The sequence below is a fragment of the Rana temporaria genome, chromosome 6, assembly GCF_905171775.1.
Source record: "Rana temporaria chromosome 6, aRanTem1.1, whole genome shotgun sequence".
Lineage (NCBI taxonomy): Eukaryota > Metazoa > Chordata > Amphibia > Anura > Ranidae > Rana > Rana temporaria.
The window spans coordinates 172,790,992-172,818,974 of NC_053494.1; the positions used below are offsets into that span (position 1 = coordinate 172,790,992).

The 27,983-nt window shown below is 41.9% G+C and overlaps 1 protein-coding gene across 2 annotated transcripts in view; it reads right to left on the reverse strand.

Moving 5' to 3' along the window:
• Nucleotides 1-10,171: 10,171 nt before the first annotated feature.
• The window catches only part of LRP2 (LDL receptor related protein 2), a 327,257-nt gene continuing 309,445 nt past the window's right edge, over nucleotides 10,172-27,983 (reverse strand). For both annotated transcript variants that reach the window (XM_040357827.1, XM_040357826.1), the window contains 5 exons: nucleotides 25,824-25,953; nucleotides 24,675-24,788; nucleotides 19,012-19,110; nucleotides 17,688-17,762; nucleotides 10,172-10,915 (listed from right to left, as the gene is read on the reverse strand). In XM_040357827.1, the coding sequence (XP_040213761.1) occupies nucleotides 10,748-10,915; nucleotides 17,688-17,762; nucleotides 19,012-19,110; nucleotides 24,675-24,788; nucleotides 25,824-25,953 (586 nt within the window). In that variant the 3' untranslated portion in view covers nucleotides 10,172-10,747. The remainder of the gene's footprint in view (nucleotides 10,916-17,687; nucleotides 17,763-19,011; nucleotides 19,111-24,674; nucleotides 24,789-25,823; nucleotides 25,954-27,983) is intronic.

Sequence of the window (27,983 nt, forward strand, 5' to 3'; positions counted from 1 at the left end):
CTGCTTTGTGGAGTCTTCTTTTTTCATGGGGCAAACTAATGAAGGAAAGAAATGTAAAATGTTAGAAGGTGGCAACATTTTGGCAAATGTTTGAATTGTTTCAGTCATTTCTAAGCCTGCATCCTTTTAGGCCTCGTACACACGATAGGTTAACCAGAGGACAACGGTCTGATGGACCGTTTTCATCGGTCAGAACCGATCGTGTGGGGCCCCATAGGTTATTTAACCATAGGTTAAAAAAAGCCAACTTGTTTTAAAATTAACCGATGGAAAAAACATGAAATACCCCCTCAAGGGTGGGACTTTATAAGTGACACAAACACGTGAATGAGTAGAAAAATATATAGCAAATTTATTTAAACAATTCAAGTCAGGACATCATATAGTGTCCTAGCAAGGATAAAAGACCACATGCAAGTGGTATACAGATCCTATATGGGGATCTGTATACCACTTGCATGTGGTCTTTTATCCTTGCTAGGACACTATATGATGTCCTGACTTTAATTGTTTAAATAAATTTGCTATATATTTTTCTAATCATTCACGTGTTTGTGTCACTTATAAAGTCCCACCCTTGAGGGGGTATTTCATGTTTTTTCCATAACTCTAGGGATGTGGTGACTTACAAACACTGACATTCTCCTGATTGTGGGGTCCCTCTTTTTCATAAAATTAACCGATGGATTCCTAACCGATAGGTCAAAACCGATCGTTAGTAGGCACGACCTTTGTTTAAAAATCCACGCATGCTCAGATTCAAGTCGACATATGCTCGGAAGCATTGAACTTCGTTTTTTTCAGCACGTCGTTGTGTTTTACGTCACCGCGTTCTGACACGATCGGTTATTTAACCTATGGTATGTAGGCGTGACGGACCATCAGTCAGCTTCATCAGTTAACCTATGACAACGGTCCTTCAGACCGTTGTCCTCTGGTTAACCTATCGTGTGTACAAGGCTTTACACCCTTACATAAACCCAGTAAAGTGACTAGCCTCAAGTGATATAGATATTAAACCAATCCTCTTACATAGGTTGTATCAGCTTCCACCACCCAATGTTATGGAGCCGAGTGGGGGCCATCATTCCCTCACTGGGCTCTAGGCCTGTCAGGGGAGAGGACGGAATCATCACCGCTGCTGCCGACGGCTTCAATAAACAGCGGAGACGACCGGGGAACGGCAGGGGCACTCTCCTACCTCCGGCAAAAGTGATCTTGTAGCGAATCCGCCACAGAGACCACTTTTATCTGAAATAAACCATAACCATGGTATTCCACTTCAAACAGCTGACGTACAACGATGGCGGGCGGTCCGAAAGTAGTTAAAGCTTGTTTGAGAGTTCAGAAAAAAGGGGGCGGAGAGCTGAAGTTACACTCTGCAGAGCTCAGTGAGGAGAGCTCTGAGAGCTGATTGGGAAGGAAAGGTACACACACCCCTTTCCACAGCACACAGGAACATAGCTAAGGCTGTCAATCAGCTGGAGGTCCCTTCCCCTGTTACCTTTTTTGTGATGGTGTCAGGAAAACTTGTCATAAGTGATTCATGCTGATAGATCGAAGAATTGCAGGTATGGATAATTTTATAGCTCTGACCAATGTATGTCTGCCTATACCATACCTGTGGGATTCCCGTGGATGCTGAAAATCACTGTATTAGGCTTCACTACAGATCTCCACTAACTCCTCAATGGGGTGCACCATACAGAGGTTAACAGTGCGAAACGTGTAGGCTGTTTATCCCCATTTCTGCTGTGATTTGTGGTGCTTTTTTATCCTTTTTACAATAAAGACAACCGTCAAGGTTTTTTTTGAGTGTGGCTGTCCATATATCTCTTCTATGATTTGCCTCATGCATTGTCAGCACACTTGATTTCCTGAGAAAACATTGATTGCATGAACATTCCCACCTAGAGCGGTAACTCCCTTTCCCCATAAGCCTTGTTATAGGCTTAGCTATAGGTAAAATTCATGCATGGAAGTTTACTCCCACTTTAAGCAATGATATTTATTTTGTGTATCAAGGTGCCATTATATTGATTTAAAAACAAAAACAAAAAAACAGCCAAAACTTAAAGTCGTACTAAGGCCGGGTTTACACTGGTGTGACATACACTCCGACTTTAGGAGCACATGTCGCATGACGTGTACAAATCAATGATTCCCTATGAGAGCCGTCTTAACTGGTCCGACTTTAGAAAATGTTCCTGCACTACTTTGGTCTTTTAAGCCCATTCAATATCATTGAAGTCGATTCAAAGTCGGATCCTCGTCCTAACCATCCGACATGTGACATCTGACATGGTGATTACAGCAGCAGGAAAGGGAATTTATGTCACACTGGGATTGGTTTGATTGGTCAAAGGACATGTCATATTTTCTCCAAAATCGTATCCCGTTCATTCAAGTCGAATGGAAGTAGGACCGAATGGAAATATCCCATTTATTAAAACCAAAGAAGATAAAAAACTCCACCTCTCAAAAGAAATAGCACAAGAATTTAGGAAATACTACGCCGCGTTATATAACCTTCAAGGGAAGGAGAACCCCTCTGGGGCTGTGGAGAAATATATATCCTCAGCAGGCTTGACTAGATTAACATCTCCAGAGCGAAGGGATTTGGGAAAACCAATTACTCTGGAGGAAGTGCAATCAATAATGAAAACAATAAAACAGGGTAAAGCCCCAGGCCCAGATGGGTTCACCATACAATATTATAAAAGCTTTAGTACACTATTAGGGACCTATATGACTAAATTGTTTAATACAGTAGGACAAATAAGAATGTTACCCCCGGAGACGTTACTAGCACATATTACGATCATCCCAAAAGAAGGGAAGGATCCAGGGGCATGCACTAGTTATAGACCAATATCATTAATAAATGTAGACATTAAAATTTTGACAAAGATTTTGGCATCACGTATACAGCCCTATCTATCTAAACTGGTACATTTGGATCAGGTTGGGTTCATACCAAATAGAGAAGCAAGGGATAGTACTATTAAAGTGTTAAACTTAATAAACCTAGTAAAAGAAAAGAAGATATCGAGTGTTTTCTTGAACTCAGATGCAGAGAAGGCATTCGATCGAGTGAATTGGGAGTTTATGTTGGGAACAGTAAAACAAATGGGATTAGGAGAGCGGATGGCTCAGTGGATAGCGGGGGTGTATGCGGGACCCAGAGCTTTGGTAAAAGTGAATGGGGTGTACTCTGAGCCTTTAGCAATTACAAATGGTACTAGGCAGGGCTGCCCCCTGTCGCCTTTATTATTTGCATTGACATTAGAACCATTATTAAACAAGATTCGACAGAACAGAGATATAGTGGGTATTCAATTGGGAGGAGGGGAATATAAAGTATCGGCTTACGCAGATGATATGCTCTTCTCCCTAACAAAACCACAGATATCCCTTCCAAATTTAATGAAAGAAGTAGAACTCTACGGGAGGATGTCAAACTTTAAAATAAATTATAATAAATCTGAAGCAATGGGGGTCGCTCTGCCAGGGTCGATTAAGAATGGTTTGGAATTTAGTTTTAAGTTTAAGTGGACGACGAGGGCATTGAATTATTTGGGCACTCAAATGCCACCAGATTTAAAGGATACTTTTGAACTAAATTTTAAACCATTATTGGGTACAATCAGAACAATGTTAGATGGATGGAGTAGAGGGATGCACTCTTGGTTTGGGAGATCTAATATTTTGAAAATGAGTGTAGTGCCAAAGTTTCTATATCTTTTTCAAGCGCTACCAATTCAGATCCCCATGTCGTACTTCAATCAAATTCGGGCCTTATTTACAAAATTTATATGGGGGAGTAAAAGGCCCAGGATCGGTAGGAAATTATTGATTCTACCCAAGAAGGTGGGAGGGATATCAGCACCGGATATGTTAAAGTACTATCACGCAGTCCAGTTGGGAAGGATAGCAGATTGGAGTAGACATGGGGATTATAAATTGTGGATCACTATAGAGCAACAAATGTGCCCTGTACCGTTAGATAGGGCAATATGGTGCTATTCTGCGTTACCCCGTACAGTTAAAACTCACCCAACGATAGGAACAACTCTATGGACTGGAAATAAAATATGTCATAATCCGAATTTCTCAACTAATAATTCCCCCCTCTACCCAATAATAGGAAATCCAGAATTCCAGCCTGGTATGGAATCCCATATACTCAAGAAATTAAAAGAAAAGGGTAGATTTCAAGCCTCCCACTTTCTGGGTGAAAGGGGGTGGATGACAATAGGAGAAATAGCACAAAGGGGAGGGAGCGGCGAGATACCGATATGGCAAGCGCGACAGGTACGACATTTTCTGGAGACTCTGGATGGTGCGGAAAAGTATAAACGGGCACTCACAAAGTTTGAGGAGTACTGTGGAGGAAAGGAACCACTAGCCCATATGGTCTCTAAAATGTATATATTATTGACTGCACCACCAGAAGACTTTAGAATGTCGAGCCTAGTAAAATGGGAGAGAGATTTAGGCCAAGTTTTTTCCCCAATACAAAGCCAAAATATTATAAATTTAGCATTAAACTCTTCAAGATGCACGAAAATACAAGAATTAAATTATAAAATATTAACAAGATGGTACTATACGCCAGCGCGTTTAAACACATTTTTTCCTGAAATGTCAGATAGATGTTGGAGAGGCTGTGGGGAGAAAGGGACAATGCTACATACATTTTGGGGATGTCCAATAATACAACAATTCTGGGAAACAGTACAGAGAATTACACAAGTATTTACGGAATATCATATTCCAGTTGACCCATCGTTTTTTCTACTACATCATGCTGAAATATATCCGGTGAGATATAAGGGATCAATGATGTGTCATTTGATAAATGCGGCGAAAAGTTGCATTGCAACAAAATGGAAAGACCCCGAGGCACCTCCAATATCTATGTGGCTGAAAAAAGTAAGGAAAATAGGGATAATGGAGAAACTCCTCCCAAAAACAATAGATAAGAAAGAGCAAATTAAAATGATATGGGCACCTTGGGAATTATTTTTACAGTCGGAGGAAGGTAAAAAGCTAATAGGAGAATAAGATAAAGGGTAGTAGATGGAAGAAAGAAGGAAAATAGGAGAGAGAACATTTTGCGCACGGATGGAGGACAGCGGAGGAGGGGAGGGGTGTATTGTATTGTCTTATTAAGAAATCTTTTTTTTTTTTTTTTTTTTTTTTCCTCTTCTCCTAATTCTTCTCTCCGGCCTGAGGATGGACGGCTGGAGGAGGGGAATGGGGGAAGAAGGGGGTCTAGAGGTAGGGATAAGGGGGAGGGAAAGGGGGGATAAAATGAGGAAGGAAGTGCTGCGGGAATAAGGAGGGAATTAGTACTTTAGATAAAGAATAAATGGATATTTAGTGGGAGATGGAATACTCGGGTAGTCTGAAAATTAGTTTAGAAGTAGAAAGTATTTGGTCTATCATAGAGGAATGGATTGAAACTAATAGTGATACAGATATTATGAATAGTAAATAGAGTTGAAGAGAGAGAATAAATATAATTTCCATATATATGTTGAGGTACAGGACTATGCTTAGTCCTCTTCTTATGTTTCCTGTATCACTTTCTTGCTTTTTGTTTTCTTGGAAAAGAAACTAAATAAAAAGGAAAATTTGAAAAAAAAAAAAAGGAAGTAGGACCGAAGTAGGGCCGATGTCGCAGGGCAAAGAAGGATGACAGTCATACAACAGTCGTGTCGTACCAGTGTGAACCCGACCTAAATAAAAATTGGTAACCACGGAAACCATTGCTATTGTGTTGTCACAGCTGAAACCCCATGTAAATTACCCTTCCTTATGGGTCGAATTCCAAACAAATTTTCATTTGAAAATCTGAATTTTTGTGCATTTTGTGATCCAATGGTGCCATTGATTTTGAAATTAGACCAACCAAGCCTTCAATTTCACCTCAAGCTTCTACAGAAAATAATTCATGTGGCTGGGGATCTTATTTTCTTTCCATGTTACAGCTCATGCGCATTTCTTTTTCGATTATATTTCTCACACGATTCTCCAATCATCAATTAGAAATTTGTTTGCTTTTCTAAAAATTTCCAACATGCCCGATCACTCAAATTTGATGGCCACACTTAAATTGGTCGTTGCTGCAGCCCACTAATGGTGCGAAATTCAAATGAAAATTCTTAGATATGATTTTCGAAAGAAAATGTGTTCAGAATTCGGCCCATGTATGGCTTTAAGTTACTAAGGAAATCCCAATGTTTTGAGTTCAAAAAACGTTGAGGAGGAAAAACGTATTCATGAAACTTCTATTATCATTCTATTGTTTTCTGAAATTAGGTTTATTTCATGTGTGAAATTGCTAAAAAAACTAAACAAAATGAAGATGTTATAAAAAAGTGACCAGTGCTGTCTTATGAGAAGAAGGCAAACTAGAATGGAACTGGACTACCCAGGATGAGAAATTAGAAAGTCCACCACTTCTTTCTTGTTTGTTGTCAGCTTCTGCACCTTCATAACCCGAATAACCGATTCAAAGACCTCTTTAGAAAATGGTGATAAAGATCAGACATGTTTCAAAGGACAAGCCCTCTTTCTCAGAGCTCTAGTGTGCGAGTTACTGCACGAAGCAGGTTCGCCTTCTCCTTTTTTTCCATTATTATAGAATTGAAAATTTCCCCAATCTGATGAGAGTTGCAAATCTGTGAATAAAGCCTCGTACACACGCATGGTTTTCTCCGAGCGTGTGTACAAGGTTTTCAGGTTTCTCGTCTGGAAATCTGGCCAGAATCTCGACGAGAAAAATAGAGATCCTGCTCTCTATTTTCTCGTTGAGATTCTTTTCGGCCTGTTTCCCGACGAGAAACCCAAGATTGTGTATACTTACCTGTCGCTGTGGAAACCCGCGCATGCTTGAAATGACTTCAACACATGCGCGGTAGCTTACACGGCATAGGTAGAGTGAAGCAAGATGGAGGCGACGGCATCGAATGTGACGAGCGCATGCTCGTTGTACACGATGACCTCACAGCGTTCTTGTCTTTCTTGCGGTTCTTTTGAAATTTCTGTGTGTACACTCGGGCGGCAAGAGATTCTTGCCAAGAATCTCGTCAGGAAAAACAACGTTTTTTTCCTGACGAGATTCTTGCCCGTGTGTACGAGGCCTGAGACCTCAGCATCATAGGAATTGGATTAGTGAACAAATGGAGTTCTCCAATCAAAAATCTTTTCTATATCCTCAAGCACTTTAGGACTGACAGAGTGTTTGATTTACATTGGTGCTTTTTGGGTGTTTAGCAGAAACTTTTTAACAGAGAATTGCAAAGACAACCTGCTGATGTCCTTGTTATCTGTCTTGCTATCATGCTAATCCAAAGTCTCCAAAATCTTCTGGGTTACTAACTTCAACCAAGCTTGGAGATCAAGAATTCCCACTTACTGCATGATTCTGCTGGGCATTCGTTTAGAAAGTATTGAAGCTAAAGGCAGACAAGGAAATAGCATTTTTAAAATATCAACTGCAGTGGCAGCCTATATTTTTCTATTGTGATGAATGATCACTCTCACTCTTAAGCCTTTAAATGAGTATGAAAAAGACAATAAAAGCCAATGTCTGCATGTGAACTCGCACCAGTTAGCAAGGATGGTGAACTAACGCCCTAAGCAGAATTCAAGAATACAGAACCATAAACTAGAGAAATATTAGTTCATAGGGATATCCACAATAATTATTTAAAGAGGAGTTCCACCCTCAAAATTGACCTCCGCTTAACCCACTCCTCGCCCCCTTACATGCTACATTTGGCATGTAATTTTTTTTGGGGGGGAGTGGGGGCTTCAGGAGAAGGGGACTTCCTGTCCCACTTCCTCCTTCCGCCGAGGGGCTGCAAAGGCGATACGTCATATCGCCTTTTGGCAGCCCCTCCCTGTAGGCGATCGCCTAGGACACATGACAGGTCCTAGGCGATCGCCTGTCCAATCAAACAGCGCAGCGCCGGGCCGCGCCGCTCGCGCATGCGCAGTGGGTGCCCGGCCGTGAAGCCGAAAGCTGTCACGGCCGGGTGCCCACAGTGACAATGAAGACGCCGGCCGGGGAGGGGGGGTGAGGATCGGAGCCCCGGCCGGCGCGTCGCTGGAACGTGGAGCAGGTAAGTGTCAGTTTATTAAAAGCCAGCAGCTACACTTTTTGTAGCTGCTGACTTTTAATAAACTTAAAAAATGGGTGGAAAACCCCTTTAATTTATAAATATTTTATATTTCTATTTAACAGGAGGAGAAAAAAATATGGCAGTCAAAAACCATGTCCCAGCCACCATTCCATTATACTATCCACCCAGCCTGCAGTATATTAATATACGTATACCACCCAGAGTCATAATAAATCCCACCACCACCCAATGTATTATGATATCCTTGAGCCAGCAGTATATATTATGATATCATCCTAAAACAGCAGCGCATTAAGATGTCCCCTAAGCCAGCAGTATATTACATATGCCTGGTTAGAAGTATATCATGGTAATAGTTCAGCAATGCATTAATAAATTAGGCCAGCCATCAGTGTAGTTCAATACCAGACCAAACATGAGTTGTGATATCCTTCTCCAGCCAGCACTATTTTAGGATACCATCCTGGCCAATAATGTATTTTACCATCACCCCACTCAACAATGTATTATCATATCAAGGATTCGGAGCAATATAATATATGCTATTACTCCGTCCTTGACAGACATAAATTATTATATTACCCAAGTGAGCAATATCAAATGATTTCAACCCATCAAGTAATGTATTATTCTTCCCAGGCAGAAATATATTATCATATTCCTCTGGTGAGTAATATATTATGATTTCATGGGCCCCCAATGTGTTATATATACTCTATATATAGCCATCAGCCATTACTGAGTCTAAACATCAACCTGAATCAACAATACATTTTACTATCCTTCCAACCACCTATATATTTTGAAATCAAGTCTATCTAGTAATGTTACGATATTTCCAATCAGGAAATTATGCAATCAGTAAGCCAGCCACATAATACTCCCAGACAGAAATACTATAAATGAAGATATTCCTATCAGACAGCAATTTAGTTCCCCACAAATGTCCCCAGCCAGCTAAGTATTATGATATCCATCCACCTTGCAACATATTATTATTATATCACCAGGCCAACACTGGGTTATATCATCCTAGCCAATCATATATTATTTATATTATGTATATTATGATAACCCCAAGTCACTGATATGTCAACGCAGCCAATAATATGTTTTAATATCCATCCAACCTGCAATATATAATAATATCCCCAGCCAGCATTATATTGTAATATCATCACAATCAGCAATGTTTCACAATATCTCCCCAGCCAACAATATTATGATATATATTTATCGACGTATAACACGCACAGGCGTATAACACGCACCCTAACTTTAAGAGGGAAGATTCAGGAAAAAAACTTTCCACAGCCCCCTGCGTATAACACGCAGGCACAGTTTACCCTCTATTTTCAAGGTAAAAAAGTGAGTGTTATACGCCAATAAATACAGTACTTATGGTCAATGATACATTATGATAGTCCCCCAGCCAGAGACTTGTATAGGAATAGAGAACCTCAAGTATTAGCGATAGGAAAAATAAAAATAGAGCTCGTAAGCAATGAGAGAGTGATCTGCTAGCACATGATTGGATGATAAAAATCAGCAGAGCGTTCCCTCATTTCAGAGCTTCCCCTCAGATCTAGAGTAATGGCACTTGCAGTACACTAAAGCCCTGTATACACGATCGGATATCTGATGGAATCTAATCCGATGGTTTTTTTCGTCGGACATCCGACGAAGCTGACTTTCATCAGTCTTGCCTACACACCATCAGTCAAAAATCCGATCGTGCCAAAATGTGGTGACGTATAACACTACGATGAGCCGAAAAAAATGAAGTTCAATGCTTCCAAGCATGCGTCGACTTGATTCTGAGCATGTGTGGATTTTTGACCGATGGCGTTCCATACATCCGCTGACACCCGCGATCTCATAGGGACCAATGTATGTCCCTTTTTCATCCGCACACGGATGGATGAAAAAGCGGACATACGGTCCGCAGGTGTGAAAGGGGCTTAACTTTAAGGATGAATAAAACAGCCACCTTAAAACAAAACAATGAAAAGAACTTCCAATTAATTAATAGTGGTTTAATTATAGATTTCATTGCCAACTGATTGTTCCAAGGTTTGCATAGTCAGTAGTCTAAAACACTTTCTAAAAACCGGTGTCAGAAAATATATGCAATTGAACAAATACACAAATATAAATTTCAGCAGCTACATAAAGGTAATCTTCTGAACAGTAGTCTGTATAAACATCTGTACAATTACAAAAACGATGATGTTAAAGCAGGTCCCTGTACATATTAGTTTTTCCTTTTCTGAGCTCTATTAAAATTTCCTAACATGAATTTAATTGCTACCCCCCAAAAGTTTTCACATATCATTAACATCAATAATCTTTCTTTTGACAATTTACAAATATACACAATATTTATAATATTATTTTCAGACAAGTTCAGTGCAAAGATATACATATAGTACATTGTGATAATTGTACATAAAAATAAGAATTGGCATATCTCAAAAAAAAGGCAAAACATCACCTATCAGCTAAAAACAAAATACTCTGTAACGAGATGAACGTTCTTGACCAATATAAAAACATGTGCAAGAAAAGTGACATTGAAGAACTAGAATGAGTTATACATCTGAGTCTTCCTTGACGAGGTTGGCAGTGTCTATAAAAGTGTCCTCTGTTGGAGAGAAGGCCATTTGATGTGGTTCCTTTTTATGTGATGGTTTGGTGGGTGGCGGAGGCGTGAACGGAGATGGGTCTTCCTCGGCCTCCTGTTGTTGCTCTTTTTCCATCTAAAAGCATTGAAAAAGACATATTAACCTCTTGACCACTGGGCACTTAAACCCCCTTCCTAACCAGATCAATTTTCAGGTTTCGGTGCTCTCACAATTTGAATGACAATTACTCAGTCATACAACATTGTGCCCATCTGAAATTTTTGTCCTTTTTTCCCCACAAATAGAGCTTTCTTTTGGTGGTATTTGATCACCTCTGTGTTTTTTATTTTTTGCGCTATAAAAGAAAAAACACTGAAAATTCTGTAAAAAAAAATAAAAATATCTCATCTCTGTCATATTAGCAGGTATTGCGGAGTATTGGGGGTATTGCAGAGTATTGGGGGGTTATTGCAGAGTATTGGGGGGTTATTGCAGAGTATAGGGGGGTTATTGCAGAGTATGGGGGGGTTATTGCAGAGTAAGGGGGGGTTATTGCAGAGTAAGAGGGGGTTATTGCAGAGTATGGGGAGTTATTGCAGAATAAGGGGGGGTTATTGCAGAGTATGGGGGGTTATTGCAGAGTATGGGGGAGTTATTGCAGAGTATGGGGGGGTTGTTGCAGAGTATTGGTGTTATTGCAGAGTATTGCACAGGGAGGGATGGATTTGTCACAGATCCAGCCACAGCAGCTGCTGCTGCTTCCGTTCTCCCCCCTCTCCTCTCACACTGTACCGATCGGTACAGAGAGGAGAGGGAGGAACCGGCGTCATCACATGACGCCGGTTTGTTTACAAGTGATCGCTCCGTCATTTGACAGAGCGATCACGTGGTAGACGGCCGCTATCAGCGGCAATTTACCGCGATCTGTGATGCGCCAGGTCTTCTAGACCCGGCGCTCACAGATGATTCTGGGAGCGCGCCCCAGGGGGAGCGCGAGAGGAGGATTCTGGGAGGACGTCCTCCCAGAATAACTCCACCGCGCTGTAGACGTCTTTTGTCTATAGCGCGGTGGGAAAGAGGTTAAAGAGACCTTGCTGTCTAAAGAAACTTTTTTTTGTAGCTCTAAGGCTTCATTCACATGGCCATAACATTTTTACTGATGTTATTAAACACGTGATTTCTAGGAGAAAAGTTCCTGCATAATGATCTGTGAAATACAGATGCATTTAAATGCATAAAGATGCGTACAAAATGTGTTTTTATGGTCATTTATTTTACAATTTGTTTAGACGTTTATACGTGTAAGCACAGAAAAAGCATGTTCTTTGATGCAGATTTTTGGATTCTGTGTTATGGATCTGAAAGCAGCTCATGCTTACACAGCTGTTTGAATGACTTACACTGTTTCCCCGAAAATAAGACAGTGTCTTATATACATTTTTGCTCCCAAAGATGCGCTAGGTCTTATTTTCAGGGGATGTCTTATTTTTCCATGAAGAAGAATATGGTACACATTTATTGTTGAACAAATGTCATTTTAAGTGATCCCCCCACCCCTGTGCCAGTGGACACCTTCACCACACAACCCCCCCCCCCCCCCTTTATAAGACATTTCCCCCCTACCTCATTCACCCCTGTGTATCCACACAATGTGCCTGACTCCTGCTCTGTGCAACTCACTGTCTAATTGTGAGTCAGCCAGACTCCATCAGGGCAGAGCGAGCAGCAGGCGGCAGCTTGTCCTGGCAGCAGGGCGGGTTCTCTGATAAAAAGAAACCACGCACTTCCTGCTCCGCCTGCGCTGCGCCCAATAGTGAGCTGTGCGGCGGCGCCCGTCGCTGCGGTCCAGGGTACAGAGTTACGGTAGCTTCGGGGGGCCTTATTATCGGGATTCCTTATGTTCCGGGGAGGCCCTATTATCGGAGAGGTCTTATTTTTGGGGGGTTGCCTTATATTTCAGCGAGAGACAAAACTAAGTAAGTAGGTCTTATTTTCAGGGGATGTCTTACTTTCGGGGAAACACAGTAGTTGAAAACAATACAGCTGCATATACTGTATATGTGTATTTTTACGGTCATGTTAATGAAGCCCAATAGGCATTGCTGTTCAGCTTTCTAAATAAAATTTTGTGGGGTTGATTTACTAAGGACATATAGGTTGCTTGCTTTGCACGGGAAGTTGCACTTTCAAGGGAATTTAATCACAAGAGTACCCCTTATATTGGAATCCACAGAGTTTCCATTTACATCTGAACATGCAGAGTTCCTCTTTACATCTGAACTCGTAGACTCTAAAGACTCTACAGACACTACAGACACTACAGACTCTGATGTAAGGGAGAACTCTTGGGACTCTAATTTAAGGGGAACACTGGGAACTCTGATGTACAGAGGGAACTCTGATGTAATGGAAAACGCTGAGGCCTCTGTTTACTAGAGCCCCCACTCTCATCAAAGTTCTCAGCATTCCTTTAATCAGGGTTCCCAAAGTTCCTCTTATACCAGAGTCTGCAGGGTTCTCCCTTACATCAGAGTTCGCATAGCCCCCTTACAGAGCTCTCCCTTAAATGAAAGTCTGCAGCATTCTCCTTTACATCAGAGTCCACAGAGTCTTTCATACACTGCAGCCCTTTCCTCCCAAACTGTGTGGAGCAAAGGAGAACCATTAACTAGTAAGGCTGTCAGTTTACACTGGTAATCAGTGCTTTGATTACCAGTGCAGCCCTATCAGTGGCCTCATTATCAGTGCCCATCAGTGCAGCCTTGTTAGTGCACATCAGTGAAGAATAAATATAACTTATTTGCTAAATTTTAAAACAGAAACCAAAAAAAAACTTTTATTTTGTTACTTTTTGATTTTTTTTTTGATTGTTTAGCAAAAAAGAAAAAAATATTATTAAATATCACCATAAGAAAGCCCTATTTGTGTAAAAAAAAAATGATACAAATGTAATTTGAGTACAGTGTTACATGACCACGCAATTGTCAAAGTGTGACAGCGCTGGGCAGGAAGGGGGTGAATGTTCCCAGTACTGAAGTAGTTAAGGGGGGAATCTGAAGTAAGGGGGAATGTGATGCACACTCTCTCTCTCTCTCTATCTCTCCTCTCTCGTCCATGCAAGGGAGGGGGGAACAGTTAGTGCAGGCTCTGGGCTGTATGAAATAGACACTTTCAGCTCAGAGCCCTGCAGCCAGCAACCCTCCAGGGCGAAACGCCAGGGCCCATTTGCAAGTGCAATCTGGTAGTTTCACCACTGCCCCCACCACCTTCAATATCTAATTTAACACCCCTTGTGTCCAATCGAGACCAGACACCGTGCATGTGGCACACTAGTAAGTACAGTAATTCAAACAAAAATGAAAGAACACTGTACCTGCACTCAAAGAGGCAATTTTAGAAAAAGTTGCCACACTCAATAACTAAGTAATTACCAGAAGCACCCATTATGCAACCCTCTCCCACTCCATCCCAACTTCACAAATATTAGTGGGTAATTAAACCAAAGAACAAATAGAAATTAAGAGATAAGGACATGTTTGTAGTCCATATCAGCAAAGCCGCCTAAAGTGACAACCATGGCTCCCTCCATAGACACAGTGGAAGAGTTACACATAGTTATATACAGTATTAGGTGCTTCTGATAATTATTATGTGTGAACACATTTTCTCTAAATACAATTACATATGTGAGTGTAGGCACATTGGGTTCTCTTTTCATTCTTGTTTCGATAACTGATTACTGTTCTCCTTGCTGGAGAAAAATCTGTATTCAAGGACCTGTGGTGCAAAATATCCCTGCTTCTGCCTTTTTCACTCTGTGGATCTGTGCTTTGTGTACCTCTCCTGCTGCTGTTTCATTATTCCTCCATCAATCATCAGACCATCAGTCATCAAAGAGTAGACCTGACATGAACCAAGATGGCCATCGTCAAATCGAGTCACAGTGTGGAAGTACGGTAGGTCAATAATTCCTAAGACTCAAACATACCGCCTCCTGCTGCCTTTTACTCTCTGACTAGATGGAATAAAATCACTCCCAAACAGCCCCTCCATTGCCTCTCAACCTGTGACCAATCAGAGTAAATTACATGGAGCTCACAATGCAAAGTGTACAAATCAATTAAAATGTACCTAGCTCAGCTTTCATGCTGCTTTACAACCTGTAATCTGCTAGGAAACTGTATAGAACAATTGCTGAGACTGAACGTTTTTACAGATGCTGTATACTGTAAGATGGCCAGATTCTATTAATGCAGGTACAGTATATAAGGTTTTTGATTGTTTCACTGTAAGGAAATTTTGCAGTTTTCTGTGTCTGTGTTTGCATGCGTGTTTTCTAAACTTTAAAAGCTAACCCCTTTTCGCCCACCCTGTTATCTCTTTAAAATGTTTTGAATGCTCGGCAAGAGAAAACCGTGCGTGTGTACGAGGCTTTGAGGATTCTCGTCAAGAAAACTGCCCAGAATCTTGACGAGAAAAATAGAGAACCTGCTCTCTATTTTCTCATCGTGATTCTTGGCAGTGTTTTCCTGCCGAGAAACCCGAGTGTCTGTATACTTACCTGTCGCAGTGGAAACCAACGCATGCTCGAAATGCCTTTGACTCATGCCCGGCAGCTTCCAAGGCATAGGTAGGATGTAGCAAGATGGCGGCGACAGCATCAAATGTGACGAGCGCATGCTCGTCATAGTCGATGACATCACCACGTTCGTGCCATTCAAAAGAACGGCGGTTCTTTTAAATGGAGTGTCTATACACTCGGTTGGCAAGAAAAACAACGCTTTTTTCCTAACGAGATTCTGGGCCGTGTGTACAGGGCTTAGCTTTCAGAGGCAATTTGTTTCAAATTACCAAAGAAAAGAAAAGTGCTAGCACTGCATAACAACATTTCTGAAAACTTTCCAACAGAACATTTCTGTTTCTAAAGCTACATTCTATTCTTCCAATGTAGTTGTACATGTAGACACCTTTAAACAAGGAGTTTGCCTTTCTGTTATACATTTACTAGCTTATCTCGGAATTGTTGGTGCATACGTTTTTTAACTCAAAGAGACTCGGTCATTTTCTCCACTATGATAGAACCCAGGAGATTAACATCATTACATTTTAATCTTAAAGTCCAGCTCCAGCCAAAGCATTTTTTTTACATATTAGAGATTTTTTTACTTCCAGCTTATTTATGTGTTTCAGGTCTCGTACACACGACCGAGGATCTCGACGGGCGAAACACATCGTTTTGCTCATCGAGTTCCTTGTTAGGCTGTCGAGGAACTCGACAAACCAATTTTCTCCATTCCCGTTGAGGAAAAATAGAACATGCTCTCTTTTTGGCTCGTCGAGTTCCTCGACAGTTTCCTCATCGAAAAATGTACACACGGACGGTTTCCTCGGCAAAAAAAAAAAAACCAGCAAGTTTCTTGCTGGTTTTTGCCGAGAAACTCGGTCGTGTGTACGAGGCCTCAGGCATCAAAAGGGAATCTCTCTAAAGGGCACTTATGCCACGTACAAACGATCAGGCTTTTGCCCGGCCAAATTACATCCAAATTCTGACAGAATATCTAACCTCCAAAGGAATTCATCGGTATTTATGATGAAAAAACTCCGATGGGGCTCCACACACGATCAAAATATCTGATGGAAAAAGTCCATCTGACTTTTTCCATCGGAAATTCCGATCGTGTGTAAGCGGCATTAGACAGCAATACCAACATTTTTTCTAGTAAAAGGAAAGGGCAAAAATGTATATTATTTATATTGCTATCTGTTCCCCTTTTGGAGAAATTTCCCCTCACTTTTTGTCCAGGTAATAGGTGTCAAACAAGAACAGGAAGTGAGAAAAAAACAACATTAAAGCGGTTGTAAACCGCATAAACTTTTTTTTTTTTTCCCAAACCTGCAATGCAAAAGGCATAATAGGCTAGTATGCACCGCATACTAGCCTATTATGAAATACTTACCTCGGAACGAGGTGTGTACCACTTACCTGGTCCACGCCGAGCAGGATGTCATCTTGCTCCGGCGTGTCTTCCGGGTATCGCCGCTCCAGCGCTGTGATTGGCTGGAGCGGCGATGACGTCACTCCCGCGCATTGCGGGGGGAATATCTCCTAAACCGTGCAGGTTTAGGAGATATTCTCCTTACCTACAGGTAAGCCTTATTATAGGCTTACCTGTAGGTAAAAGTCCAAATAGTGGGTTTAAAACCACTTTAACAAGACTTAAAAAAAATTAAGTTGGCCTCCCCAGCACAAAGCCCTGTGTTATCCTTAATAAACTTCCTCTGAGAGTCATCAATAACTAGTGGTTCTAAATCCCAGCTTTCACTGACAACTCTGATTCTCATTTAAGCCAAAAGTATTTATCTGTTTAATACTGTAATTGTTAGGCACAATTACAATACTAAAAAGCAGAAAAGTTTATTCAATTTTTTTTACATGTTTGCACATTTGTCATTCTAAAAAAAAGGGCAGGGTTTTTGTTTAAATAATGATATTAAATTAAAGCCTTAAGAATTGGTTTAGGTATGCAAATTAGTTTTTATCAACTGATGTATGCTGATGCTGCTTAATGGGGCTTAGATATCTAGACAATGACGGTTGATTATGAATTGGTTAACAAGCTTATGCTTAAGAAAGGACACCAAAGGAAAAAACATATTAGTATCCAAGCAAAGCTTCCCATACATTATACAATTTTCCTATTCAATTTTCTTTAGATTTATCTTCAGTTATATAGTGCAAAGGGCCTGACTGACTGCATACGAATTGAAAGTGTTTGGGTTTGACCTCATAGTATATGGTTTTGGTAAATCTAAAGGAAAATTGTACAAGAACATTGGATAATGTATGGCCAGCCTAAGTTATCACACACTCTCCTTTATATCTAATAAACCTTGTAAAAAAACTCACCTCTGAGTAAATTGGATTTTCAAAATTTGTGCTTTGTTTAACTTTCCGCTTAAAGAAATTCCACTTTGACTCCGGCTGTAAAATATTGAGAAGTATAAAATTTGGTTTTAGGTAAAGTAATTCTAACAGGCATATATATATATATATACTATGTTTAATAATCTTAAGCTATTGTAATATCAGAAACATTGACAACATTGGTGCTTTAAGGACATTGGGGGGAATTACCAAAACTTTCTAAGCCATTATATTGGCACAGGAAACTGGAGTAAGCGGCATGCACCATAGGTCCCTCTGCAACTATCGTGTCAGTGTCTATTGGAAAGTGAAACGGCCACAGGTTCTGTGCATAATTAACAAAATTCTGATTGGTCCGGATATACAGGAGGTGACCTGTCGTCTGATAATTTGCCAGACAGCTCACATGTCTCTCTCTCTCTGCATGAACATACTACAAGCCTAGAATCTGGATATAGGTAGAGAAATTTCCTTTCACTACCTATATGTCAAACTATCAACTCTGACAAATGAAGGGTTAATGTCCTTCATTCTCCCTCTTGTCATCAGCTTAGCTGGGGGAAGGGCCAGCAGAGAGAGCTCCCCTGACCTTATTACTATATGTTTAATATGTCTCTTCAGCAATAAAAATGTTGCCTGTTTAAAAAACTGTAATTATTATGTAAAGTTCCACTTTAGGTTTGTAAGTTTTTCAGCTGATGATTAATAGTTGCATCTTACATAGAAGCATGACAGTAGAAAAAGACCAAGTGGTCCGTCAAACCTGCCCCCTTTTTCTTTCAGACGAATTCTTATTTTGCAATCACCTAAAATAAGTACCCCCAAATCGTTTTCCTCTATATTTCTTTCAAGCACTGTACCCCCAATACTGTATTCTTTCAATTTATTTTTATATATTTTTTACTGTATTTACTATATGTATACAATTCTTTGTTTTATAAATAAACATTTTATACAGAGCATACAATTGACAAAGGAATCCTAGAGCACTATGGGTTTTCTTTAGTGAGAATCATATCAAAAAGGCTGAAACGAGACCTGATCATTTTACTCATGTTAACCTTTGAGGCAATAAGTACATTTTATTCAAATTAATTTCCAAATTCCTGCTGGCAGGAAACAAGACCCAGAAGTCTGCTGTGGCACCAGTATGCAACAAGAACTATCAGAGGCTGACTGGTTGTTCCAGGAAACACAGATATTTCAAACACTGCTCTATATAAGCGTGTTAGTTACATCATAAAAAGAGGCTGTGTGCAGTGGGAAATTTTAATAAAATAGAATAAGTTTTGTGCAGCGTAATAACCTGGGTTGCCTCTGCACTTGCTGATGTCTGAGGCGTGTCAGCTGCATATAACGGGTTTTCGAAATTATCAGACTTTTGCACAGTGGTGGTTTCAGTCACCTAAAAAAAGAGAAGCAATTAATAAAGTGATAGAGCTTTCTAAGCCATGTCCTTCAATTCATCTAGTTTTCAAAGTCAAAACAAAATTCTGAAACTTTAAAAGAACAATGCTGCATAGAAAATGCTCAGGAATGGCATAACATTTAATTTATTTAATGAGATTACATTGTTCCCTGTAATTTATAAGATTTACAAAGAGAGCTGACTTTTTTTTCCTTTTCAGTTTTTTAGTTTAAGTTTTTATTATTTAACTTGTATAAAACTCCTTTAAAGAGTATATATATTTTCCAGCCAAATTGGAATAAAACTTTACATTTGGTATGTGTTTTCACTCCCATAGCATAAATAATAATAATAAAAAAAAAGAAATGCTTCTTATCTTTTACTTTTCTGAAAACTCTGAGGCCGCGTACACACGACCGAACATGTCCGCTGAAACTGGTCCGTCGGACCAGTTTCCGCGGACATGTTCGGTCGTGTATAGGGACGACCGGACAATTTTCCGGCCTAGCGGACAGGTTTCCAGTGGACAAAAGTTTCTTAGCATGCCAAGAAACTTGTCCGCTGGAAGCCTGTCTGTGGGACAATTCGATTGTCAGTACGACTCATCAGACATGTCCGCTGGCCCGAAATCCCACGCATGCGTCAAAGTGATTCGACGCATGCGTGGAAGCATTGAACTTCCTGGTGCGCGCACGTTGCGGCGTCATCGTCGCTGCCACGTCACCGCGTATTCTGTCCGCGGGGAATTTGGTCTGATGGTGTGTACACACATCAGACCAAACGATCCCAGCGGACATTTCCGATGAAAACGGTCCGCGGACCGTTTTCATCGAACATGTTGGGTGGTGTGTACGAGGTCTAAGGCTCTGTACACACGATCAGTCCAAACTGATGAAAACGGACTGAAGTTCCGTTTCATCGGTTCACCGATGAAGCTGACTGATGGTGTGATGTGCCTAAACACCATCAGTTCAAAAACCGATTGAGCCCAATGCGGTGACGTAAAACACAACGACGTTCTGAGAAAAATTAAGTTCAATGCTTCCAAGAATGCGTCGACTTGATTCTGAGCATGACTGGGTTTGGAACCGATGCTTTTGCGTACTAACCATTGGTTTTGACCGATCGGTTACCAGTCCATCAGTTCAATTTTAAAGCAAGTTCTAAATTTCTGGACCGAACGATAACAGACTGATGGGGCCCACACACGGTCGGTTTGGACCGTTGAAACTGAACTTCAGTCCGTTTTCATCAGTTTGGACTGATCGGGCCTAAAACTGAAGCTTTTCTCTACTATGCAGAGGAGGCTGGGGAGTTAAAGTGGAACAAAACTCTCTCAATCGACATTTAACTATTTGTAATCCTTATCTTGTTAGCATTCGTAAATAAATAGGGAGGTATATTATAATTCATTGTTTTAAACAATTTTTTTTTTTACATTTCTTCAGTTGCTTCCCAGCTTTTGGCCTAGGCCAAAATAATGTCACATATCCCAGGGGTCTTCATAGGCATATTTTTCTTCCATCTGGAGGTGGAGCTTTCTTAGCTAGGCACACTCGCCTGCTTGCATGTCTGAGCTAAGGGCAGATGTATTCTTCTTCCCTTACTTAAAGGAGTTGTAAAGGAAAAAAATTGTTTTGCTGAAATGACTGTTTACAGGGTATAGAGACAATGGGCCTGATTCCCAAAAGAGATACGCAGGCGGAACTGCTGTTCAGTCTGTGCCTAACTTTGGAAACGATCCTCAAAAGGCTTTTTCCAAAGTTAGGCAGAAAATCTGACATGTGTAAGACACTTACACGGTCAGATCTTAGGATGCAGTACCGCATCCGCCGCTGGGGGCATTTCTCATTGAAATGCCGCTTTGAGTATGCAAATGAGGACTTAAGCAGATCCACAACGCTTTTCAGCATTGTGATTTCTGCGTAAGTTCCGATTTGCTTGCGCAAAACTAGGGCTGGTTTTACAATGTGGAAAGTTAGTAACACCATGTAAAAGCCCATTCAAGCGACGGCATTTGGTATGCATTCCCGAGGGAGAACTCCACGGCAATTTGTAAAATCAAAACCGGCATGGGTTCCCCCCCGGGAGCATACCAGGCCCTTAGGTCTGGTATGGGTTGTAAGGAGACCCCCCCTACGCCGAAAAATCGACGTAGGGGGTCCCCCTACAATCCATACCAGACCCGTATCCAAAGCACGCTACCCGGCCGGCCAGGAAAGGGAGTGGGGACGAGCGAGTGCCCCCCCCCTCCTGAGCCGTGCCAGGCCGCATGCCCTCAACATGGGGGGGTTGGGTGCTCTGGGGCAGGGGGGCGCACTGCGGGCCCCCCCACCCCAGAGCACCCTGTCCCCATGTTGATGAGGACAGGACCTCTTCCCGACAACCCTTGCCGTTGGTTGTCGGGGTCTGCGGGCGGGGGCTTATCGGAATCTGGGAGTCCCCTCAAATAAGGGGGCCCCCAGATACCGGCCCCCCACCCTAAGTGAATGGATATGGGGTACATCGTACCCCTACCCATTCACCTGGAGGCAAAAAGTAAAAGTTATTAAACACACAACACAAGGGTTTTTAAAATAATTTATTAGTCTTCTCCGGAGGCCCCCCCTGTCTTCTTTATTAGCTCTAATACCAGGGGGGGCTTCTTCTTCCACTCTCCGGGGGTCTTCTCCGCTCTCCGGGGGGGGTTTCTTCTTCCGCTCTCCGGGGGGGTCTTCTCCGCTCTCCGGGGGTCTTCTCCGCTCTCCGGGGGTCTTCTTCTATCTTCGCCGCTCTCCGCTGTTGACTCGGCGCACCCCGGTTCTTCTGCAGCTGTCCGGTGCCTTCTTCTTTAGCGCTGGCTGCCTGCTATCTTCGTGTGTTAGCTCAATTACTAGCAGGCAGCCATCGCGGTCTTCTGTGACGTCATGTTCTTCTTCTCCCTTCTTCCGATGTTGACACGTCGCCTCTTCTCACTGCAATGATGGAAGCGCGCCTTGCATCCCATTTATATAGGCATCACCGTCCCATCATGCTCCGGTAGGTACCCACCCTACCTACCGGAGCATGATGGGACGGTGATGCCTATATAAATGGGATGCAAGGCGCGCTTCCATCATTGCAGTGAGAAGAGGCGACGTGTCAACATCGGAAGAAGGGAGAAGAAGAACATGACGTCACAGAAGACCGCGATGGCTGCCTGCTAGTAATTGAGCTAACACACGAAGATAGCAGGCAGCCAGCGCTGAAGAAGAAGGCACCGGACAGCTGCAGAAGAACCGGGGTGCGCCGAGTCAACAGCGGAGAGCGGCGAAGATAGAAGAAGACCCCCGGAGAGCCGCGAAGACCCCCGGAGAGCGGAGAAGACCCCCCCGGAGAGCGGAAGAAGAAACCCCCCCGGAGAGCGAAGAAGACCCCCGGAGAGTGGAAGAAGAAGCCCCCCCTGGTATTAGAGCTAATAAAGAAGACAGGGGGGGCCTCCGGAGCAGACTAATAAATTATTTTAAAAACCCTTGTGTTGTGTGTTTAATAACTTTTACTTTTTGCCTCCAGGTGAATGGGTAGGGGTACGATGTACCCCATATCCATTCACTTAGGGTGGGGGGCCGGTATCTGGGGGCCCCCTTATTTGAGGGGACTCCCAGATTCCGATAAGCCCCCGCCCGCAGACCCCGACAACCAACGGCAAGGGTTGTCGGGAAGAGGTCCTGTCCTCATCAACATGGGGACAGGGTGCTCTGGGGTGGGGGGGCCCGCAGTGCGCCCCCCTGCCCCAGAGCACCCAACCCCCCCATGTTGAGGGCATGCGGCCTGGCACGGCTCAGGAGGGGGGGGGGGGGGCGCTCGCTCGTCCCCACTCCCTTTCCTGACCGGCCGGGTAGCGTGCTTTGGATACGGGTCTGGTATGGATTGTAGGGGGACCCCCTACGTCGAATTTTCGGCATAGGGGGGTCTCCTTACAACCCATACCAGACCTAAGGGCCTGGTATGCTCCTGGGGGGGGAACCCATGCCGTTTTTTTCTTTGAAAATTGGCATGGAGTTCTCCCTCTCAGGAATGCATGCCGAGCGACGCTGACAATTTTTCTTTTTTGTTTTTGTTTTCCCGGCGCTTTTTTTTTTCACCCGTCGCAACTTTAGTGTCCCGTCGCAATCCACAAAGCCCGGCGTAAATTACGTTCGCGCGATGCACGTCGGGAAAATTACGTCACACGCATGCGCAGTACGGCCGGCGCGGGAGCGCGCCTCATTTAAATTTTAAACGCCCCCCGGAGAGGAGGACCGCCTTGCGACGGAGGCACTTAAGTTACACGGCGTGTAATTTCTAGGTAAGTGCTTTGTGGATCAGGCACTTAGGTAGAAATTTTAAGTCAGTGTAACTTAACTGCTGAAAGTTAAGTTAGGCAGCTTTTTTGGGAATTTGGCCCATAATAGTTAACTGATTCATTTTAAAATTTATTAAAAATAGATAAAAAATCAATCATATAATGTACCTCTAGTTGCGTTTTTGCATCTTGTTTAGTTTTTGCATGTTATCCTGCCTCTGTGCATGTACAGAGCCATAGAGCAGTGATGGTTTGGAAAATGAAACAAGAATCTCCCAGTACTGTGGTCCTCAGGAAACAGACAACCAGGAAGTGTCCAGAACAGAGCAGAATTACAGCAACATCAGAGCAAAAACGAACAATGAGGACATGAAACCAGCACTGCAGTAAGGTAAAGGAAGCTATTTAGCTAAAAAAAAAAATATTTTAATGACCCTTTAACATGGCCATGGCTAGAAATGCTAGAGGGATTTTTCAAAGTGAATTCTTAACAAAGCATTAAAACCTGGATAGATGGGCGAGTTTGCTTTGACTATTAAAACTAACTAAATTATGTTTTCAGTTTGTGGTGCTCAGATACAGTTTATCTCCACTTTAATTTTTACCCTAACCCTGTCTGTATTGTGCTGGCACATTTTATTATCAGTTGCAAACTAGATTTGAACACTGTCTGTCTTAACAAAGGGTTACAGATCTAAAGTAGGTTTCTGCATTATATGTTAATAAAGTAAATCTCAGGGTGTCCCCATATATCAGTGAGGACAGATTGAGCTTCCTCTTATTTCAAAACTGTTCAGAGTAGACTGCAGTCTGCCCAAGGCCTGCTCCAAATAAACACCTATAAAGAAGTGGAGATACAATCTAAACCCTTCTTCTAGCCCTAATGAAAAACCTAAGCTAACACCCCCACCCAGATTCTCACCCGTGTAGAAGAACCAGATTATGATGAGCTATTTATGCCAGCTCTGGCAGAAATCCCTTTTGGCTACACCCAACCACCGAGCCTTCAAACACTTGTATGGGTCTGCAGCAAGAGTGGCATCAATACCAGTGTAACCCTGCTGCCAGTAGTACGTAACAAGCTGTGTTTGGAATATTAGTGTATATTTATGCAAAAGGGGGGCTTTCAGGTAGAGACACCAGAGCTTTACTATCTGTAGATTTGGACAGAGTGCACAACATTAACAGATCAATATGAAATCTCATGGGTGAGGTCAAGATTGACTTTGTTATTAAATACAGGTAGCTAAGAGCTTACATCTGGTGGCTGTGTGATGGTCACAACGCTGACACCTCCTTCCCTGTTATCAGAATACATTGGATTCTCATATGTAACTGGTTCCTTCCCAGCATCCAGTGTGAAGGTTGGACTCTAAAAAAAGAAACACCATGAACAGAAATTTAGTAAATTTGAAAGCAATTTGGCTTTTGTTGCTTGGGAATTTTAAAGGGGTAGTCATAAAACTGATATTGTATTTTTTAATGGTTGCTGGACAGTTAAAATACCCTTTAGTTTCTTATATGTCTTATGCTGCGTACACACGACCGTTATTCAAGTCATTGAAAAAAACTAAGTTTTTCTCTACGTGATTCCTCTCAAGCCTGCCTTGCATACACACGTTCGGGAGAAAAAAATGCTTGAGCAAAGCGCGGTGACGTACAACACGTACAACGCCACTATAAAGGGGAAGTTCCATTCGAATGGCGCCAACCCTTTGGGCTGCTTATGCTAATTTCCCCGTCTCATAACTTGCTTCTTAGCATGTGCGGTTTTTCCCCCTCGTTAAAGCGTACACACAACCGTTTTTCACGACGTGAAAAACAACGAGAAAAAAGAGTTTCCAAATTTCTAATGCCCATTTTTCTTGTCGAGAAAAATGCTCTGGAGCCTACACACAACCGTTTTTCAAGACCAATTAAAAAATTTGCATTTTTCTCGTCATGAAAAACGGTCGTGTGTACGCGGCATAAGACATTCTATTGGTGAGACACCTGTGTTTGAGCTTCTGGGTCTGCCCATCTACTGTAACCATTATAACAGGTTCCTGTTCTCCCTGTTGGATTATTTATTTTTCTATAGAAAAGGTGAATGTGATGCGAGATCCTGCAACTTGCAGTGTGATAAAAGTGAAAAGATTTGGAAATTATGGCAAGAAGATCTCACTCTTGGAGTATCCAAGACATATAGAAAGCTTTGGATCGCTTGGCTGCAACTATAACAAAAATAACACTGTCGGGTATACTGACCCTTAAGGTTAGGCGACTGTAATAACTTATTTTAGCTAGATAAGTTGACTTCTCATATCATAGATAATAAGGTCTAGACACATCTAGTTATAATTGTTTTAAGCACCTTGTTATATTATTTTCCATAATAGACAACATAATATAATGAATAAAAATGTACCATTTGCATTGCTCTATCTATGGAAGACTCTGCGCCAAATCCAGACACTCCAATGTCCATAGTGACATCAGCTCCAGATCTGAACGTCACACCATTGCCGTTTTCTGTAGATTTCACCAATGCACTAAGACTGCAATAATAAAGATATGATTATTAACCTCCCTGGCGGTATGATTCTTTCAGAAAAAACATGCTGAAAGCGGTACCATTATTTGCAAGGAAATTTGGCGTTTTATATTGTAGGTCTGTCATTTTTAGAAATAACTCACTTAAATCTGACCAAACAAGCTTCTAATAGGCATCCCGGGTATGACATTTTTTTAAAAACAAAATTATAAATTATAATATAATAAATAATTATAAATAATTATAACAAATAATAATATAATTATAATAAAAATTATTCAATAATGTAATCAAATCAAAATCACTGAAATTTGCTCAGTTGCAGAATTGTTGCTGTCATTATTTTTTTTTTTTTATGACGAATTTCCCCACAAATCGCTATCGCACAATTCTGCAAGTGATTATAATTTATTATCGCTGTTTTTTAGCTGATCTAAAACTATTTTTGACATAAAGGGACACTTTTGGTTGCTATGGACAATCTACAGTTTGCAGGGAGAAAGAAACGTTTTTATTATATAAAATGACATGCATGACACAGGACAGACCACTAGGGACAGGGGGGGTGTGTTTTTTTTACATACAGTACTGTAATCTATAAGATTACAGTATACTGTATGTATAGTGTTTGTTTACTTTTTTGAATTTGGCGCCGTTCTCCGTCCCCGTGCGTCATAACGTCGCAGGGAACGGAGATCGGCGTCACACGGAGGCACTGTGTGAATCGAGCGAGGTCCTGCTCGCTCACACAGCGCGGTGGCATCGCTGGATCCAGGGACAAGGTAAGTAAAACTCCCTGTACATCCAGCGAGGCGAGCCCGAGTCTGACTCGGGGTTACCGATCCTAGCCCAAAAATCTCACCCCGAGTCAGACTCGGGAACACCGACCAGGAGGTTAAAGTACTTGGTGATGATAATGACAAATCATTGGAGCTTAAAGACACCCTGACACCACATCCTAGACTCACAATAAAATATAGACTGGTAATCTGTATGAGTTGTACTGGTTACTACAGCAGTTTAAGACTTTTAAACAGAGGATATCAGCCCACTATTTTGCAAGAACCTTTTTTTCAATCAGGTTTCGGATGCTGCCACTACCATCCTCACCAAGGGGAACCGGCAGTCAAGCCTTGTGAATTCAAAGCCGGTTCCCTACTGCATGAAGCATTCGCTCTGTGAATGGGCCGGCTGCATGGGAAGGAGGATGGGAGCCGATCCTCCGTCAGAGTTCGCCGGGAAATGGGAGCGTGTACCTGTCAAATCCAGGTACCCCCCCAATGATGCCAAATGTGGCAGCAGAGGAGGGGGAGAAGGCAGGTTTATTTATCACAGAGCTCTCTCAAAAAAAAATTGAGAATAAGACCACATTGATATTTGCATAATGTAAAGCTGTAGTAAGGTTAGAGCATTTATCCGGTTTGGAGTTGTTCCTTTAGGGGAGTTCTTCCTTTCCTTTGGAGCGATTTTGCTTCCTGGTAGAACTGAATTGATGGGAAATCTCTTTAAATGGTTACAAATAAAGTTAGCAACAAAAACATATTCTTAGTAGAGTAGGGAAGGTTCAGAGGTGCCCTACCCCCCTATTTTTTTTTTTTAACTGACTAGAACTGGACTTCTGGGCTTCTGCTGTGATTATTTGCTACTAAATGTGTGTGGCTACAGAGATGAGTAAGGCTGAAATCACATCTCATGTTTTGAATTTCGGGCAGAATTTGCTGCAATTCTGCCCGCAATTTCAATTCGCTGACGTGTGAATGACAAATTGCAGAAAACTTATTTGAGATCTACACTTAAAATCGTGTGAAGCTTGTCACCCCAAAAAAGTTCAGGAGCTACTTTTGAGTGACATGCTTCAAGTGATGTGGGTTGCAGTGGTTTATTGCACAACAATCATAGCAGAACCGCCCACGATTTAAAACGCTGTGATTTGAAAGCAGCCTTAGGGCTTCTTTCTAATAATTTTTTACTGCTTGCTAAGAATATGTAAATACTTGGGGGTAGATTCACAACGGAGATACGATGGCGTATCTC